Source organism: Euprymna scolopes, chromosome 35 (genome assembly GCF_053919585.1).
Source record: "Euprymna scolopes isolate OS-2025 chromosome 35, ASM5391958v1, whole genome shotgun sequence".
NCBI lineage: Eukaryota > Metazoa > Mollusca > Cephalopoda > Sepiida > Sepiolidae > Euprymna > Euprymna scolopes.
This window is the reverse complement of record NC_136516.1, coordinates 43093844-43114163: the sequence shown is the minus strand read 5'-3', so window position 1 is coordinate 43114163 and position 20320 is coordinate 43093844. Positions and strand designations below refer to the sequence as shown.

General features: G+C 31.2%; 1 protein-coding gene across 2 annotated transcripts in view; it reads left to right on the top strand.

Annotated features, from left to right (window-relative positions):
* LOC145259844 (uncharacterized) overlaps positions 1 to 9641 on the top strand; it is a 58511-nt gene extending 48870 nt beyond the window's left edge. The window contains exons 2-3 of one of the 2 annotated variants that reach the window (XM_080117682.1): positions 2525 to 2652; positions 8561 to 9641. In XM_080117682.1, the coding sequence (XP_079973808.1) occupies positions 2529 to 2652; positions 8561 to 9327 (891 nt within the window). In that variant the 5' untranslated portion in view covers positions 2525 to 2528 and the 3' untranslated portion in view covers positions 9328 to 9641. The remainder of the gene's footprint in view (positions 1 to 2524; positions 2653 to 8560) is intronic. The other variant, XM_080117683.1, reaches the window with a different exon arrangement.
* The last annotated feature ends 10679 nt before the right edge of the window (positions 9642 to 20320 follow it).

Here is a 20320-nt window from a genome sequence, read left to right as displayed (position 1 = left end):
ATTTAACTATAAAGTTGTTATTTTTCATGATTACCGTAAAAACATATGTTAAATGTGCAGATCTTTTCTCAAACATAAGAATACACTTGTGAAGGATGATCTATCGATTTTAGTTTTATTAATAGTTTAAAATTAATAGATATTCATTATTTTAGTATTACTAAAAGCGGGAGAATATTTTTCTTTATAGAAAATCAAATAAAAAAGCCAATTAAAAGAATCGTTTTTGAAAATAGGCACAAATTTTTCCGTTTCCCATACTGATTTCAATATCACAAAAAGTTCTGATTTTTTCGATTCCCGATTCTGATTCCGATTAATCGTCCCAACACTAATATCATCTCATAATCTGAAAATTCTAATATATATCGACTAAAACATTGCAACAATAACATTTAAGATGAGAATAATAGTCTGAATAATACAAATAATACGAATAATCAATTTTCATCTCAAAATTAAGAAACATGAAAAAAAAAAAAACCAGTCAGACTAGACCAATTAATGAATCATTTTCATTTCTGTTTCGGTATTATAATAAAACAAAAATAAAATATTATAAAACAAAAAAATTATTATAGAACAAAAAAAGTTATTTTAAAACAAAAACAAATTATTTTAAAACAAAAAACATTATTTTAAAACAAAAAACATTATTTTAAAACAAAAAACGTTATTTTAAAACAAAAAAAAGTATTTTAAAACAAAAAAAGTTATTTTAAAACAAAAAAAATATTTTAAAACAAAAAAAAATATTTTAAAACAGAAACATTATTATAAAACAAAAAGAAAGGGGTTGATATGTTGTAACAAAAGCCAAACTGAACCAAACTTAAACCTCTAAATCTAATCTACCAATCAATATTAGTCCGATTTATATGTCTGATCGATATTTGGAATTCTGGCAGAAATAATTCAATTTGTATCTTAGTTGAATTGATATCTGAAAATTATTATTTTTTTTTTTTTGTTTTGGCATTGGCCCTTTTTTTATATTTCCATTTTTTTGCAATTTTTATGAAAGAATTGAATCCAAGATTGAAGAATTATTCCAAACTTCTTCTTCTTCTTCTTCTTCTTCTTCTTCTTCTTCTTCTTCACCACCACCACCACCCCAACTAGCATCATATCTGCTTCCACTACAATCATCATCATCACCACCACCACCACCACCACCACCACCACCACCACCACCACCACCACCACCACCACCACCACCACCACCATCATCATCACCATCATCATCACCATCATCATCACCACACCACTCATCATCATCATCATCATCATCATCATCATCATCATCATTACAAGGTTAAATGGAAAATTCCCTGATTATTTTGAGAACATCAGAAACTCGATTCCCATTTCCAAGATGCATTGCCTGCCATGTTATTCTACTGCTGAACTAAGAAACGAACGTTCTGCTCTTGGAGTTGCTGGTGGTAAATGTTCCACTAAGATGAAACGGTCATGGTTTATGATTAGTGTATTGAGGGGAGGGGGGGAGGACTTATTTTTTTTTTTGTTACTGGCACCGTTTTTTTTTTCTCGTACATTTGGAATAATTGGAGGTAGCAGAGCCAAGCGAGAATTGGCAGGATATAAGCAAATTGGTCAGAAGCGCCGAACATTCCTGGAGAAGTTCCAAACAGGTTTTTACAAAAATGGTTGAGTTATGGCTTTTATTCTGTGCAAAGAAATAAGAGCCAGCGATGTGTAAAAATAGGAATGTTATTTGTACAAAGATTTCATGCATAAAAGATGGCACGCAACAGATGTATGCACGGGTGCATATGTGTGATGTTTGCACCCAATTAACATTTCTGCAGGTGTGAATGAAGCATGTGCAAATAGTGTTGATCTAAAAAAAAATGCACACAGGTGTAATTTTTTGTTTTGGTTCTGTTTTTTGCTATACTTTGGTATCATTATGGAGAAGAGTAAGACAAGGAGGAGGATAAAAAAATGAGGGAGGATGATGAAGTGGAGGACGAGGGGGAGAAAAAGATGAAGGAGAAGTAAGATAAAAAGATGAAAGAGGAGAAAGAAGAGGATGACAATATGAAGGAGAGGGAGGATAAAATGATGATGAGATGAAGGAGGAGAAGGCAGAGGATGAAAAGATGATGAGGAGAAAAAGGAGAATGAAAAACATGAAGGAGAAGGAGGAGGTTGAAAAGATGAAGGAGGAGAGGACAGAGAAAAAAAAGATAAAGAAATGTTTTTCATTCTTCTTTTTAAACTATTATTTTTCTTTCTGAAAATTTTTTTATTCTTTTTCTGAAAGTTTTTTTTCCCTGAAAGTTTTTCTTTTTTCTAGAAAGTTCTTTCTTTTTCTGAAAAATCTTTTTTCTGAAAGTTTTTTCTTTTTTCTGAAAGTTTTTTCTTTTTTCTGAAAGTTTTTTTTTCTTTTTCTGAAATTTTTTTCTTTTTCTGAAAGTCTTTCTTTTTCCGAAAGTTTTTTTTCCTTTTCTGAAAGTTTTTTCTTTTTCTGAAAGTTTTTTTCTCTCTCTATTTACAGAAAAATGTTTAGAGGAGTGTCAAATTTTTTGTTTGGGTACAGTTCTACTCCTGAAGAATGCCAAGAAGTTGACCTAAAAACTCAAGTCACGGAAGAAGACTGGATCCTGGTAGAAACGGATAACGAAGGTAAATGCCCAACTCAAATAATCTTTTGTTAAATGCAGCGATAGATTTAAGTTCTAGGGAAGGGCAAACAGAAATGGCCTTCTGGAAACCCTCATAAAAATGGGGACACTAGAATAATGATCACAGGCAAAATATATGTTGTTTTTGTTCTTGTGACGCAAACCCAAACAACCCCTTCTGTTTTGCTTATTTTGTGAAGTCCTTAAAATCTAATTGATCCTGCAATCCACTTAGCACAATGGTAAGAGTGTTCGCTAATCAGCTGGGAGACTCGAGTTTAATCTTCAGTCAAGTCATGCCAAAAACTTTTAAAAAATGGTAGCTGATGCTCGCTTGCTAAACACTCAGCATTATAAGGGAAGAATCAACTGCAGTGGAGTGATCCTGGGGATGGAGTGGTGCCCTCTCCTACACTTTGGTGGATCAGCTAATGAAAAGGGAGCCTTTGAGTCGCTCTCGACTATAGTAAGTCACTTAGCTATTTTTGTCAAAAAAACAAACTGATACATTAAATGGGAGGTGGCTGTTGTGATGTGGATACCAATAAAAACTGAGAATCTGAGGTTACCGAGGTAGAATTTTGTTGATTTTATACCAGAACCTAAATTATGGATGTATGCAACCTTTACATGATTACTCTTGTGAGTATCTAATTTTATAAAGAACTGGGGAAACCAATGCCAATAAATTCAGTATGTATAGAATATATCAATCTACTATAAAAGCTGAATCAGGAGAGCCCATAGCAATGTCAAAAGTCTTCAACATTTGAGACGTTATTCATTTGTCATTATTTGTAATTGCCACCAATCTTCTCCATGTTTTGATAATATTAGGCATTATATGAATAACAATCCCAATGCATTTATTATGGAAAACTAAGATCGCAGCTTGAGAACCTTCCAACGTGGTATCAGACGTCTCTTGGAGTGGAGACTTTTCTCTGATTATCATCTTTAAACTGATGGTTTCCTTTCTTAAGTACTTTTCTTCCTTTTATCTTGTATTGAACACTGTCAGTTTTTACTGATATTCGATTGTCTCTGAAGAGCAACCTGATAAATTGACAACAATGATTTTCATCAATGGATGCAAAATGTGCATAAGACAGTAAAGAAGAAAATATAGGCATTCACTAAAGTAAAAACAAAAGATAAACAAAAATTATGATTGGGGACTTATTCTCACCTTTGCTCATTGGAATGTAATGAACCAGTTTATATATATATATATATATATATATATATATATATATATATATTTTTTTTTTTTTAATCAGTCTGTTCTACGTTTTCTCTGAAACTGCTAGGCCGATTTGGCTGAAATTTTGTATGAACTTTTGTTATATGATAATGTGCAGCTAACTAAGCATTATGGTATCTGTTCGATGCACAGTTAGGGATTAATAGGGATTAGTTACCACAATACCAAACTTACTGTAGAGGTTTTCTCAGGAACTACGGGGCCGATTTGGCTGAAATTTTGTATTGACCACTGTTATGATAATGTGAAGCCAACTTAGTATTATGGTATCCAATCGATGCACAAATAGGAATTAATAGGGATAGTTATCATAATACCAATTTTACTGTAGAAATTTGCCATAAAGCACTTATTCTAACTCAACAATCTATAACTTTTGTCAATTTTTAACGGATTAAAAAATCTAGCATATATATATATATATATATATATATATATATATATATATATATATATATATATATATATATAGTGGCAATGCACTTTGTTTGGGGTGAAAATGTAATTAAAAAAAAAAAAAAATCTAGCATATATATATATATATATATATATATATGCTAGATTTTTTTTTTTTTTTTTTTTTTAATTACATTTTCACCCCAAACAAAGCGCATTGCCACTTTGGTGTAGGGGGCTACTATCAGGGTCAGCAACTACTGGGGCACTATGTAGGGATTTGGGCAGCAAGATGTCGGTTCACGTTGCACTTGAACTTCTGCATGTCAGTACAGTTAGGGAAGCAGGATCCTAGAATGGAATTCCAGAGTCTAGCGGTTCTGGGGAAGAAACTACTGGAGTAGAAAGATCTTTTACATCTAGGGATCTCTACTGTGTGTGGGTGGGATTTAGCTGCCTGTCGGGTTTGTCGAGGGTGTCTGCGTCGTGGGGGCACAAGTGTCTGCAGTTCGTCAGAGCATTCACCATTAAAATACTTGTAGAACAAGCAGGGGGATGCAACGTTTCGTTGATGGGACAGAGGCTGAAGCTTAGATGCCAGTTCAGGGCCTATCAGATTAGCGACTCTTTTTTGAACCTTGTCTAGGAGCGAGAGACTAGTAGTAGACGCACCAGCCCAGATGTGACAACAATACTCCATACATGGGCGAATGGTGGCCTTATAGAGATAGAGGATACTTTCAGGTGTCAGTAGTTTTCTAGCACAGTAGAGAGAGCCTACCTTTTTCGCAGCGGCCTTGGCAATGTTTTCAATATAATTGTTCCAGCTCATGTTTCCTTTGAACGTTAGGCCAAGCAGTTTGAAAGATGAACTCTCAGACAGGGGGTCACTGGCCATTGCTATTGGTGGCAGAGAAGGTTTCTTGTAGTTATTGAAGGAAACCAGTTTAGTCTTGGCAGCATTGAATGTGACCATCCATTTATGTCCCCATTCCACTACAGATTGGAGGTCATCCTCTAGTGTTTTTGCCATTTCTTTAGATATGTGTTCATTTGTTTTCCTATCATGCCTGTTATAGAGTGTAGTGTCATCAGCATATATACCCATCTCAGAGGCAGTTTTGTCGGGGAGGTCATTAATAAATATCAGGAACAATAGAGGTCCAAGAATAGACCCCTGAGGCACTCCCGCATTTATATAACACTGTTTAGATGTTTGACCGTCAAGGACAACCTGGATTTTTCTCTTATCTAAGAAGGATTTAATTATGCTAAGTATTCTGCCAGTGATACCGTATGATTTAATTTTCCTGAGGAGACCATCGTGCCATACCCTTGTGCCATACCCTGTCAAAAGCCTTAGATATATCTAGAGCTACCGCTCTATCCTCCTCCGCTTTGTCCAGTGAATGGTATATACGTTCAGAGATTACAGTTAGGATGTCTGCTGTGGAACGGGCTTGTTTAAATCCATATTGTTTGTCAGTCAGAAGTTTAGCATCTGTAAGGTGCTGGACTAGAGCATGGTTAATTATGGTCTCAAATATTTTGGCGAAAAGTGGAAGGAGGCTAATGGGGCGATAATTTGATGGGTCAGTTCTTTCGCCAGAATTCTTGAATATTTGTACCACAAAAGCAGTTTTCCAACAGCCCGGAAAGCATGATTCATTAAGGCATTTGTTGAAGAGTTTGGAGAGAAATGGAGCTACTTCGGCTGAGCACTTTTTTAATAGCACAGCTGGGATGAGATCAGGTCCACATGCTTTTGAAGTGTCAAGATTTTTTATGATAGCATGTACCTGAGCAGGGGTGATTTTTAGATCGTCTAGCGTGGCGTCTGTCCGCAAAGGAAAGTTAGGCAGGGGGTGGTTGGAAGGGTCCAGTGTGGAGTTTGAGGCAAACCGGCTGGCAAGCATATTAGCCTTGTTGGTTGCTGAGCAAACAACCTCGTAATTGTTGGTTAGCGGGGGAATTGTTGATTGCCCATTATTTACTACACTGTTGTAGATTTTCCAAAAGTCACGATTTCCTAATTTTTGTGCTTCGATGCGTTTTTTAGTGGTTTCAGTAAATACTCTCTTGGCTGTCGCTATTTCTTTCTTAACGTTATTTCTAGCTTCTATGTACTTCTGTTTGTTTGAACTGGACTTATGTCGGTTAAATCTGTGGTATGCATGCTGCCTTTGAGCAATATATATATATATATATATATATACGTATATATACACACACACATACATATATATATGTGTGTGTGTGTGTGTGTGTGTGTGTCTGTGTATATATATATATATGTACATGTATATATATGTGTGTATGTATATATATATGTATATATAATATATATATGTGTGTCTGTGTATATATATGTATATATATGTGTGTGTGTATATATATATATATATATATATGTGTGTGTGTGTGTGTGTGTGTGTCTGTATATATATGCATGTGTATATATATGTGTGTGTGTGTGTGTGTGTCTGTATATATATGCATGTGTATATATATATATGTGTGTGTATATGTGTGTATGTATATATGTATATGTATGTATATGTAGTATGTATATATCAATGTAAATGTGTGTATTTATGTGTAAAGGAACATGTCAGTACTTGTCATAACTGTTAATTGATGGATATCAGCCCAAAGAATTTCCTTGCGTAGAAATAAAACAACCAAAAACAGTAAACATATCATTGAACTCATTGTCTTTTTTTGTATTTTTCTTTGAATAGAAACAAAAACTTGTGATTGGTTAATTATTGCAAAGAGATCCCCTACTGACATCTATGATGGCAACAAATACAAATGTACGCAGTTGCTTGGTCTAAAAATATTAGTTACCAGGAGAAAAAGAGAATAAAGGACATATTTTAAAAATATGCATGTAAAAAAAAAATTGATAGTATTTATTTCATCATGAATTGCATATTTCGTTTGGTGCGGATTGCGAACCCACATGACTTATATTTTGCTATTCTTTCCGATCCAGGGCAAGTTGGTTCATGGACACCCAACTGTTGAGTGATGCCCAATCAAAAACATTTTCTATCCATCTTCTCCTTGGCTTTCTCTGCCTTTTTTTACCATCAAAGCATAACTTTGACAGGCCACTGGTTAATCATTTGACATGGCCAAAAAGTTAAAGGGTTTTACTTTTGATTTTATCAAATAGAGGGAGTAGGGAAGTAGTTTGATTAAGGATGGATATATATTTTTTTTTTTCTTTCGATCAGGTGACGTTCTGTAATGAAACGCAGTACGTGATTTTGAAACGTCTCAATGCAATTGGCTAGTTGTTTAGTCCGTGCGATACAATCAAAGCCATATAAAACTACTGGGAGAACATAAATTAAATAAACTTTTACTTTAACAGTTATCCGCGCCCTTTTTGATTTTTGAATGGTGCTGTGTTTTTGGAAAGCTGCCCAACCCAGCCCGATTCTGTGTTTCAATGTCATCTCGTGATCACTGGATAAAATCGATTTATGCCCTAAATGAATGAATTGGGTGATCTGTTTGATTGGTTTACGGTGAATAGTCATGTTTAGGTTAGTATTTATTTATTCTGACAAAAAACATCCATTACACTGTGTGAAATATTTCAATGCAAATTCCGCCCCCCACTTCCATTTAAAATGGTTGGCCATGGCAATTATTAATCACTTTTATTGATTGAAAAAAATTATTAATCATTTTTATTGATTGAAAAAAATTATTAATCACTTTTATTGATTGAAAAAAATGGTTTTCATAAAATAATATATAATAAAAACACTAGTCCAAATAATCTAATGTTTCTTTTGTTTGCTTTTTCTTTTCTACTTGGGAGTCACCGCTTATCGAGCCCTGAAAGCCACTCGAGGATAAAGGTTAATGAATGTAAGGTGGTAGTGTAGTAATCATTAATGGTGTAAATTGGGTAGAATTTTATTATTTATGGGGACGGTTCAACGAGAACTTGTTTACATTGGATTTGAAGGCTATAATGTTGTATTCAGCCAGGAAACAGGCCAGCGGAACAGTGTTCCACAGGCAGGAGTTCTGGGAAAGAAGCTTTGTTCATGAAATCTGAGTTTACATTTAGGCACAGTTAGAGAATGAGGGAAATTGTATGTAGTGGTTGTAGCTAGTCGAGTGTTTTTTTTTTCGTGAAAGTTTGGCAAGGGGAACCATAGATTAAATTTGTTTGATAGTCTTAACTGAGATACGAAAATGATCACTATCTTTCTTTTATTTTCAGTAGCCACACCCACTGAACTGAACCCCACTGCTGCTGTCGCTGTTGAGCTCTCCTCAAACAATTCCCGCAATCCTGCAGACACCATCCTCGTCGAAAGCCTAGTATCGCCCGAGTGCAATGATGACCTTGGCTTTCACAATGAAACGCTCGCCGTCTATCAGCTGGACACTGATTCCGACGCCTCGCCCCTGCCTCACAGTCCGGAATTACTCTGCTTCATTTCCGGAGGTACCAGCGAGAGCTGGATCATGGATCCGCCGCCTTGCTTCACAGCCAGCCAGGACGGCTCGAGTGAAACGTCCGTGTTGCACACACCGATGGAAAATCTCTTGATCGAACATCCAAGCATGTCCGTCTATGACTCTTACAGCCGTACCATCAACAGTGATGGGGAGGATGATAGTGATGATGACCATACGGACAATGAGGGCAACGATGAACCGCGAAACGTTTTGGAGGATGTACATCGGCCAAGCTCACCTTTTGAGGAAGTTGCCCTTCCTATTATGCCGATAATCAACCGACCTGCTGTTGCTACTCGGTCCGCTTCATCCGTTCCCTGTCCTAAGAATTCTGTGCAGACTTATCGGATGATGCTTCAAAGGCAGACCTATGAACAATCCCGTTACCTCAAGAAGAAGAGTCTGAATCGAAGCAACAAGCTCCACGAATACAGCCATTTGGGTAAGCACCAGAGACACCGTGCCCGTTACCAGTGTCCATCTGGTCGTATGAATGGACGCTATGGACAGAGAAGGGCTTATTAAATGCACGTAACGGTTTCAATATGTTATGCGTGGCGGGTGGAAGTTATAGTCAAAGCTAAAAACAAAAAAAAAGTCTTGACTCAGATTGTATTAGTCACGTTGGCATTTATCAAAGTTTTGCTCCTCATCCTTGTCTGTCAGAATGTCATATGCGCCATTTTGAATTAGAAAGGTGCTGTACTCCACTAACACCACCAGCCCCGACCGCCACAGAATTCTCGATCCTCCCCCACTTGCAAATCCATGTTAACGTGTTCTTTAATCAACTCCAATATTTAAAAAACAAGTTAAAAAAATACACAAAAACAAAAAAGACAACCAAAATTACTGTATATTTGCAAGTAGACTCTTGTAGTATCATCTTTATTTATTTTGCAAACCATACATGCATCTATATATATATATATATATATATATATATATATATATATATATATATATATTATATATATATATATAAACACACACAGAGGGTGTTTGCACCATTTGGGGATACATCCTTGATAATCAGTCTGACAGTGGCTTTCTTGCTGCTGTGCTGAGGTATAGTGCTGTTCAGTCCTAGGAGGTTCCCCTCTCTCCCAGGTTTTACCTTCTCTTTGAGAAGGGGGTTAGTTGCTTGCTAACTGTCTGAGGCGCTCCTACTAAAGAACATCGCCGGGGCTGCTCAGGCATTTTCTATGGGCCAGAGTGCACTTTACCTAGTGCACTGGCTTTTCAAGAACTCGCCTTTGTGTCTAATCTCCCTTGGAGGAGGCAAATAAACACAGGGTGAGTCAGAAGTAGTCGGCCAATCAAAAGCGTTTTGGATCCATACTCATCCAGCATTGCTCGGGAGTCTTACGGATTTTTTTTAACTGCCTAATTACTTCTGACTCACCATATGTGCGTATGCATGTGTGTGCGTGTATATATATATATATATATATATATATATATATATATATATATATATATATATATATATATATATATATATATATATATATATATATATAATGTATGTATGAAGTATATGATATTTATGTATGATCCATATGATATGTATGACAATTTTATTTATATATATATATATATATATATATATATATATATATATATATATATATACTATTTGGAAAGAAATTTAATCTCTTTTTCTATTTTTATTTAAATTTTGTTTTTTGCAAACAATAATATACAACAAAAAAAATGCAAAAGCAACAAAAAAAATATTCCAATAAAAAGTTGAATTAAAAAAAAAAATTCTTTATTTCCAACATGAGAAACTATTCTTCTCCCCCTCCGGCAGACATTGCGCCATTTTTTCCCCCTTTTTTCATGGGGATGTTGTGTTATTTATTTCATTATGTATATCAATTTAAATTACTTAAAAAAAGAGGATTTTGGTTTGACATTTTTTAAATTATTAGTTGATATATTTTCTTTTTATATATAACTTTTATAAAGTTTTCATTGAATAAGAAAAATTTTATTTTAAAAATCAATGGGCTAATATTTATTTAAAAACGTCCTTTTTTTTTTTTTTTTTGAGCGCTTGATCGTAAAATACATTATGGATGCCCCAGTGATGAACTGTTTTCACTGCAGGTTTCGGGTTTCAAATCATCACACCGACTCCACCAGCAACCCAAGCATCTCTCACAAGAAAAATGCCCCCCTGCTCAAACGCGACGTTGTGCTATGCACTATAAATAAAAAGAATTACAAAAAAGATTTGGTTTCTTAGTGGTGTGAGGTATTACTTTAAGGTTATACTTCTTGATCTTTCTAGTTAATCCGTAGTAGTTTTAACTCGTGTTTTTTATATGTGCTTTCTGCACTTATATATTGAGCACTTTTTTTTTTAATATTGCTATGTAACACTGTGTATCAACAATCTGGGGGTTAATGACTAGATTAAGGTTGGAGTTCTGAAGAAATTGATTCCTATATGCAAATCAACTTGTTCAATTTATAAATAAATAACGAGAGGGAAATCTGACCCCCCCAGAAAGAAAATCATAAGTCAGACACTGCCAATTGCTGTAGAGATCCTAATGGCACCTCTATCTCCTTATTCCTCCAAGATTAAAGGAGTTTTATTGCTGATTTAACTTCATAAGATCGTGGGCCTCTCCCCCATTTTTTTTTTTTAAATGATTGTGCTCTGGACTTAGTAAAAAAAAAAAAAAAAAAAAAGAGAGAGAAAGAAAATTTCCACATTTTTTTTTTCTTTTAAAGAGTTAAAAAAAACAATTAAAAAGCCATTTGTGCACAACTCTCAGGTTGTGAAAAAAAAATGTTTTTTTCAAAAACAAACAAAAAAATTAATTTTTTTCACACAAAAAAGCGTAAAAGAAAAGTGTTTTTAATTTAAAAAAAACAAAAAAAAACTACAAAACTATTTAAAAAATATTTAGAATTAAAAAAAAAAAAATAAAAAATATTTTTTAAAAAATCCAATTAAGGAAATTAAAAAAAAAGAAAAGAAATTTAATAAAAAAAAAAAATACAAGAAAAAAATAGCTGACAAAACAATTTCAGTTTTTATGCTTGTTTTCTTTTTTGGTTTTGTTTTGTTTTTTTTTCAAGTAATCAATCTTTCTATTTTTTATTCTTTCACCTTTTTCTAAACATCTCAACCCTTTCTGCCCCTCATCTTATTTCATGTATTAATCACATTTCTCTCTACTCAGCATCCCATTTTTTTTTTACCTGCCCCTACCCCCGTACTAGGACCCTGATTCATATTTCATCTAATCTTATTCTCCTCTCTTTATCCCAACAACTATTTTCCCTGCCTCTCTACTTTCCTCCTCATGTCTGCTTTTTTTTATTTCCTTTTCCAAATTAATTTTTTTTTCTAAATTGTCTATTTTTTTGCTGATACTAAAAAAGCTTTCAAATTTTTTTTTTAGTGTTGACATCAACTTTAAGAGAATCCTAAAAAAAAAAATATCACTCAGCACTCTTTCAAGACATAAAAATCATAAAAAAATTAATTTAAACTTTGAAAGACCATTAAAAACAAAAATTCCATGAAAATTGTTTAATCCTGATTTTAATCAGATTTAAACCAAAATTCATTGCATTGCACGAAATTTTCAGAAAATTTCCATCCTCTGATAAAGAGGAGGAAGTTATACAGCAGGGGTTATCTCCCCTTAATAGAAACAGATTTATTTCCTTTTGTATGTTGTTTGATTATTAAGCACTTCTATATTATACAAACGAAAATATATTGAATTTCAAGTGGAAAAAAAAAATGGTATTTACGTAATTGTCATGTCGCAAATAGTAACATGTCCAAAACTGACGAAAAACGATAAGGTAGAAAAATGATTATTCATGAAAAAAAAAAAAAAAAGAATTTGTGAAAGAAATCAAAATCACTATTACGCATACTAAAAAAGAAATAAGTTAATAGGAGAAATAATTAAGTTCTGTTGTGTAAATCACGTGATTTAAAATGTTGGACAAAATTTAATCCACCATATGAACTTTATCGGAAACAGTTTTTCATTAATAATTATTTTTTTTACCTTATTGTTTTCTGTAATTTTCGGATATGTTACTATTTACGACATGACAAGTACATAGGTACTATTTGTTTTGCTTGAAGTTCAATATTTTTTCGTTTGTATAATATAGAAACACTGATGATGATGATGATTATTATTATTATTATTATTATTATTATTATAATAATGATAATAATAATAATTTAATGTTTTTTTTATTAAAAAGAAACATAAACTGCAACGATTATATGCAATAATAATTTATTTTGAAATAATGATTTGCAGCATATTATTTTAGGATTCCTTTAAATTTGATGTCAATGGATGTTTGTCTTTAAATCCGAAATCGGAGTCTGCCATCTTTTAAGCAAAAATGGTTCTGGTCTTAAAAATTAAAGAAATTTTGTTTTATGTGTGAGCAGGATCAACAAAACATAGTGGTCTTATTATTTCAAGATGAAATGCTATCAATGAAGAATTCAAAGAGATTCAGTATATTTTATAAAGCGATTCTTGCATCTTGATTTATTCTTATCATCTATAGTTATCGGTAGAATCGCCCAAATCTTTATGGTTATTTCCTCTATTATTTTCACTGAGTGAGGGTGGTCTTCCCGCTGCTTCAGTTGCTTGGAGACTTGCATAGAAGAATTCCTTCTCAAGAATCAGCCCGACAGGTGAGGAGGCAGGAACTGGTTCAGTACCTGTCGGACTGAAATATTCTGTCTGGGTAGTGCTTAGGCCTTGCCACCTTGCTTTCAGATGGAGTAAGGCGCCCCTACCAGCTAATGCCAACGTGGCTATTCAAGAAATTTTTACTAGGTCAAAGTACCTCTTGTTTAGGAGTGCTGATTTGACACTCCCCACATTCCGACCTTGTGTCACATCATTTGTGTACCAAAAATATTGCAGCAAAAATAAAAGGGAGACTACGACCAGCAGGTGCACTATAAACAAACAAATTAATTGAGCACTACATACAGAGCTATCTGCTGGCAACTTTATAAACTAATCTGGCGGCAATGAAATTTTCAAGTTCTCTTGTAATTTTGTCGAGATTAAAAGAGTCGTTGGAAGATCGGTTGATAGAAAAACCATGTTGTATCTCTATTCATTTTATAGATTTAGTTCAAAGATTAATTTTTTTTTTTTTTTGTTTTATGGTTCTGAATTTTTTAGATTGATTATTCGTATTATTTGAATTCTCGGACTATTGTTCTTATCTTGAGTGTTATTTGCATAATGTTTCAGTTGATGGAACCTCCGACTGTGTTTGCAATATCAAATAAGTACCAAGTCATAGCTGACGGAACAAAAGCATGCTACCCCCCATGGATTAAACAAAAAGTTCCATTTGAAATCCCCTGCAGATTTTAGAGTCCAACATAAAGATTCATGAATTTGATAGAAAAATTGCTGAGTTCGAAGAAGATCGAAGGTTACATCGGTCGAAACAACAAATTACAGAAATGTAAAATATTCTTTGAAAATTTGTAGAAAAAAAAAACGCTCAAGATAAAAACGATAGTTCAAAGAATCGAAATAATTTGTTGTTTTTTTTTTTATTACCAGGAATTTTTGTGAACAAAATATTATTTGATATTTAATATGTAAAAAAAATTCATTGGAAAACAAGAATAAAGAAGAATCTATATAGTGTATGTACCCACGACGAAACGAAAATATCATATTTCCAAAATCGGTTTTTAATATTAGTTTTTAATTTTAGTTATTGAATTTTAAACAAATTTATACACATTCTTAGTTTTAATTCAAGTTTTAAAATTTATTTAAGTTTCATTTTTTTACTTTGGATTTAATTTTTATATTTACAATTATTTTTTTAAAATTACATTTACTTTTATATTTTTAATTTTATTTAAAATTTTAATTTTTCATTTTAGTTTTGGAATTTTAGTTTTTAAATGTATTTAAATTTAATTTATTTAAATGAAAATATTTTTTATTTTATTTTTGTAAAGACCAGAACCATTCGATTTAGATTTGTCAAAAAGGATATATATATATATATATATATATATATATATATATATATATATATATATATATATATATATATATATATATATATATGAAAAGCAAGTGTAAAATTAAAACAAGATTGCTTTTCAAAAGATCTCTCGGTCTTTTTGCTTTTTTAAAATATTTATTTCAACATTTAATAAATGAGAAAATACCACGTGACTGTACATTTCTAATTCACTCTGATGAGTTGAACATTTCCAGCCATTCTACTTTCTTAGCAATAAGTATGACCCCCCTTCTCTTGAGCATGAATACCAGTCTTCTCTGTTCTCCCTTGCATGCATATATATATATATATATATATATATATATATATATATATATATATATATATATATATATATATATATATATATATGTGTGTGTGTGTGTGTGTGTGTGTCTGTGTGTGTGTGTGTGTGTGTGTCTGTATGTGTGTGTGTGTGTGTGCATTTGTATATGTATGTATATACATATATATACATATACAAATGTATATATATATATGCATATACATGTATACGTATATATATATATATGTATGTATATATGGATGTATATACATGTATATGTATATACATGTATATATATATGTATATACATGTATATGTATATATATGTACATGTATATGCATACATATATGTATATACATGTATATGTATATACATATATATATATATATATATATATATATACATGTATATGTATATACATGTATATATATATATATATATATGATTGTATATACATATATATGTATATATATGTATATACATGTATATATATATATATATATATATATGATTGTATATACATATATATGTATATATATGTATATACATATATATTTATATATATGCATATACGTATATATATATATACATGTATATATGTAAATGTATGTATGTACACATATAGATATGTAATTATATATATATATATATATATATATATATAATTTTTATTTTCTTAATGTAAATATAGTTATATCTTGCTACAATATGTAAACCGTTTCGATCATTATTGATCTCAAAAATTTGAAAATAAAAAAAAGTTGAAAAACTTTTTATAATTTTAGAGGAAGAAGTATTTGGCCATGTCTAACGTGTAGCATGGTTAAGATCTTAAAAGAGACATGGCAATATATATATATATATATATATATATATATATATATATATATATATATATATATATATATAGTAATTTATAAAATATATATGGCGATTAAGCTACACTGAATATTCTGCGTTTCATCCAACTATAAGATTCGTCAGGCTTATACATATATATATTCATTTTCCACACTACTTCTAACACCGGTAACTCACATTGCTATAGTCTTCTAATACACTTATATTTTATTTACCAGTAATGCTTCAAGCAAATTACCCTCCTACGCTTCTCTTTTATATATATGCATATATATATATATATATATATATATATATATATGTATATATGTATATATATATATATATATAGTGTAGCATGAAAATATATTCCTATAGCAATTAAGCTATACAGAGGCGTCAATGTTTCATTTCCCCAGGGAATCATCAATGCAGATGAAACACGGAAGCCTCTGTGTAGCTTAATTACCATAGGAATATTTTCATACTTTACTATTAAGCTCTACTCACATATTGTGCACTGTTAAAGTAAAAGCTGAAAATATATTATATCACCTTATAATATTATACGTGTCTAAATGGAATATATATGTGTTTGTGTGTGCGTGTGTGTGTGTCGTGTCACAGTCATGTGTGTTCATACTCCAATTTGTATGCAAATATATGTTCAATTACCAAATCTCTTCACTAAACATTCTTCTTCTTTTTTATTATTATTATTATTATTATTATTATTATTTATTTATTTATTTATTTTATTTTATTTTATTTTTTAATTTTTTCAATATTTATTTGCTGGTTGCAGTATATTAAATTGTCTGAATTTACTTTTTTTTGTTTTTTTTATTTTTAGTATTGGTTTTTAATCTTCCTTCGTTCGACATTACAATTTTCAATCATAATTTTATTAGGAAATGTTTTTTTGTTTTTTTTTTTTGTTTTTGTTTTAGGGTTTTTTGCGGGGTGGGGGTTAACACAATAATTTAAAGTAAAATAACAAAAGCATTATCGTTCGGCTATTCGGAATCTTCACTAATGTTCTAAGGGACGTAACTCTATTTTACTGAGAATTATAAGAAAAAATAATGTTAATAACAAAAAAAAAAAAGAAAAATGTAAAATGCAATGTTATTGTAATTTTTCTTAAGCAAAACATTTGAATAATTGTCAGAAAAAAACCCTTTTTTTTTTCAACTACTTCAAGTAAAATAGTTACCTTTTTTAGAACAACGAGTTAAGACTCCAAATTGCCTATTTTCTTGGGACTTCTTTATTTTTAGTCACAATTAAAAAAAAAAAATAATAATCGAAGATTACTTTTACCGACATAACTTATTTTAAAGGAAATACAGTTGGGAAACGAACCATAAACAATTTAATTTGTGGCCTATTTGCATTTAAAAAGGAAGGTTAATCTTTAAATTTTTGTTGCTTATTCAAATTGACACTTCTGGTGGCAATTAAAAGTAGGAAAAAGTCTGTTTGATGTACGTACAAGTCATGTAACGAAGATGAAATATTCCAAAAATCAGGTAATTTGATCAAGTATTTTTTTTTTTTTTTTAATATTCATAAGAATCAAATTTTCATCGTTTACTATGAGGGAGAAAAATTAGCTCCCATACTTGACTGCAAGCGGGGTTTTACAAGGGCAGACAACCCACAATTTTTTAAAAAATACAACGTAAATTTAAGAATTAAAACAAAATAATTTATTAACATAACATGTTTTTAAAAAAAAAAATTTTCCAGAAAATAAAATATACGGGTTTGTATTACTGTACACATAGATTCGAAAAAGTTGTCAAAAAACAAATATATAACAAATAAATGTTATCAAAGGCAAGATAAGTTACTTTTCTACCTAACTGGATATATTTTTCGTGTTTTTATTCAATGTAACATGTTTATTCAGCTCGAAAAACATACAGTGTTTACCGATGTATTGGAAAATTCAAAATGGCGCCCGACACTCTCTTTAACACGGTAAGTTAAGGAAAAGATTTTAAATAATAAACTATACAAAATACTGTTAGAAATTTGCTCATTATATGTTACCGTGACAGAAGTTGACATATATTTGGTGTTTTTTTTAATAGTATTTTGTCTAGTTTATTATTTATAACACCTTTTCCCAAACTTACCATGTTAAAGAGAGTGTCGGGCGCCATTTTGAATTTTCCAATACATCGGTAAACACTGCATGTTTTTCGAGCTGAATAAACATGTTACATTGAATAAAAACAAAAAAAATGTATCCAGTTTGGTAGAAAAGTAACTTATCTTGCCTTTGATAATATTTGTTATATATTTGTTTTTTGACAACTTTTTCGAATCTATGTGTACAGTAATACAAACCCAAATATACACTTTTAAACAACATTTATGCATATTTATATAAGTTCAAAAAAAAAAGATTAAGATTACCGTTTCCAGAAACAAAATAAAAGATTTCATTTTCTTAAAAAAAAAAAAAAATTTCTTGATCAATTTTCATGATTTTTGGAATATACAATCTTCATTCAGAGATAAGTAGGTACACGTTAAAAGATTTTCTTCTTGCTTGTTTATCGCTATAAGTGCCAATCTGAATAAGCACCAAATGTTCTAAGAAGTTTTAAAAATTACAAATACAAGAGTAGAGAGAGACTAGCAATGTCTCGTATGAAAAAGGGACTATAAGGAATGGAAAAGATCACCACCCCCACTAGATTGCTAATTCGTTTTTGAACTCTCTCAAGGCAAAAAGAGTGCTCTGAGCAGCACCTCCCAAGATGCTTTTTTCTTCAATGGAAATTACTCCAGACAAAACATGAAACCACTTGATGTAAGTAGTTTAAAAAAATACTATTTTATTGTTAAACACTAGCTAATAATGAATGCTATATGGGCAGATTTTGACCCAGACTACAGCAATTCTCCTCCTTTGTCAGAAATATCGCTCAAGGTATTCCATGTAGACCATAAGACAAGAGTTACAAGGCCGCCGAAAGTAAGCCCAAGTTCCATTCTTCTTGTTTTTGTACTCTTCATTCATGTGGCAGCAGTACTCCATCTTTAGACATATCTGACTTTTATAGGTAGAGGATTGTATCAGAAGTCAGTACTTTCTGGAGCGACAGAATGATACAACCATTTTTACGACAGCAGTTTAGATGTATGTTCAATTTTGGATCCATATTGTAATTTATTGAGTTTAAATTGAAAGTCATGTTTAATTTCAGAAGAGTTTCTGATGGGTAGTTAATCTGTATAAGTCCTATACATGAAAAAGAGTTTTCGCTGGGTAGCTGATCTGTATAAGTCTTGAACACACATACATACATATATGCATACATGCATACATATACACATACATATATGCATACATATATATATATATATACACACACACATTTGCACATACATACATACATATATACATGCATACATGTATATATGCATACATACTCATACATACATGCACACATATATATACATGCATACATACACACATTCATACATACATACATAGCAGAAAAAGAGCAAAGATCTTTCTCATGTAAACAAATTATGTGTGAGAATTCTAAAAGATCCAATATTTTTATGGAGTGATTCCAGTTTCTGATTGGTTGCTAGCAGAATATGGTTCCATTTGATTGGTCAATTCCTATCGCCAGGGTCTATTAATAGAACCTTTCAATTTTCTTTATATAAAAAATATTGCAACAATTGAAATGCAAATATTTTAAAATAATTTTTAAGTTTCTAATTTTTGTTGATAATCATTTTAAAAAGTTTTTTTCATTCCTTGCACATTTTCAAACTTAAGGTAGACAACTCAAATTATATTCTTTAATTTAAAATGAGTCATCCTTGTTGACCTTTTCGGCATTAAATAACCTGAAAAGGGTTGATATGCCGTAAAACAAAAAACAACCAATCAACCAGCCTTGTTGACTTTTATCTTTAGATAATTGTTTAAAAATGCTTCATATTAGCAGTCGTCTGGATTGAACTAAAAATAAAAAAAATTGTCAATAACATAGAAAAAAAATTTAAAAAACATAAAAATAAAAATTGGCTAACAAAGTTTGATTGAGAGAGATAAGTCTAAAAACAAAATATTTAACCAAGGGAGATAATCCTCATTCTTTATTTAAATTAGTGTTGAAATGTAATTATACACACAAAAAAAACTAAGCACAATTTCATTTTTATTTTTCTGTTGACAACAATGAGTAAGGCATAACATTTTACTAAAATTATTTAAAAAATATAACTTTTATGGTGCAAAATTATTGATACTTTTTTTTATCTATATCAAGTTATTTTTACATACCTACATACCT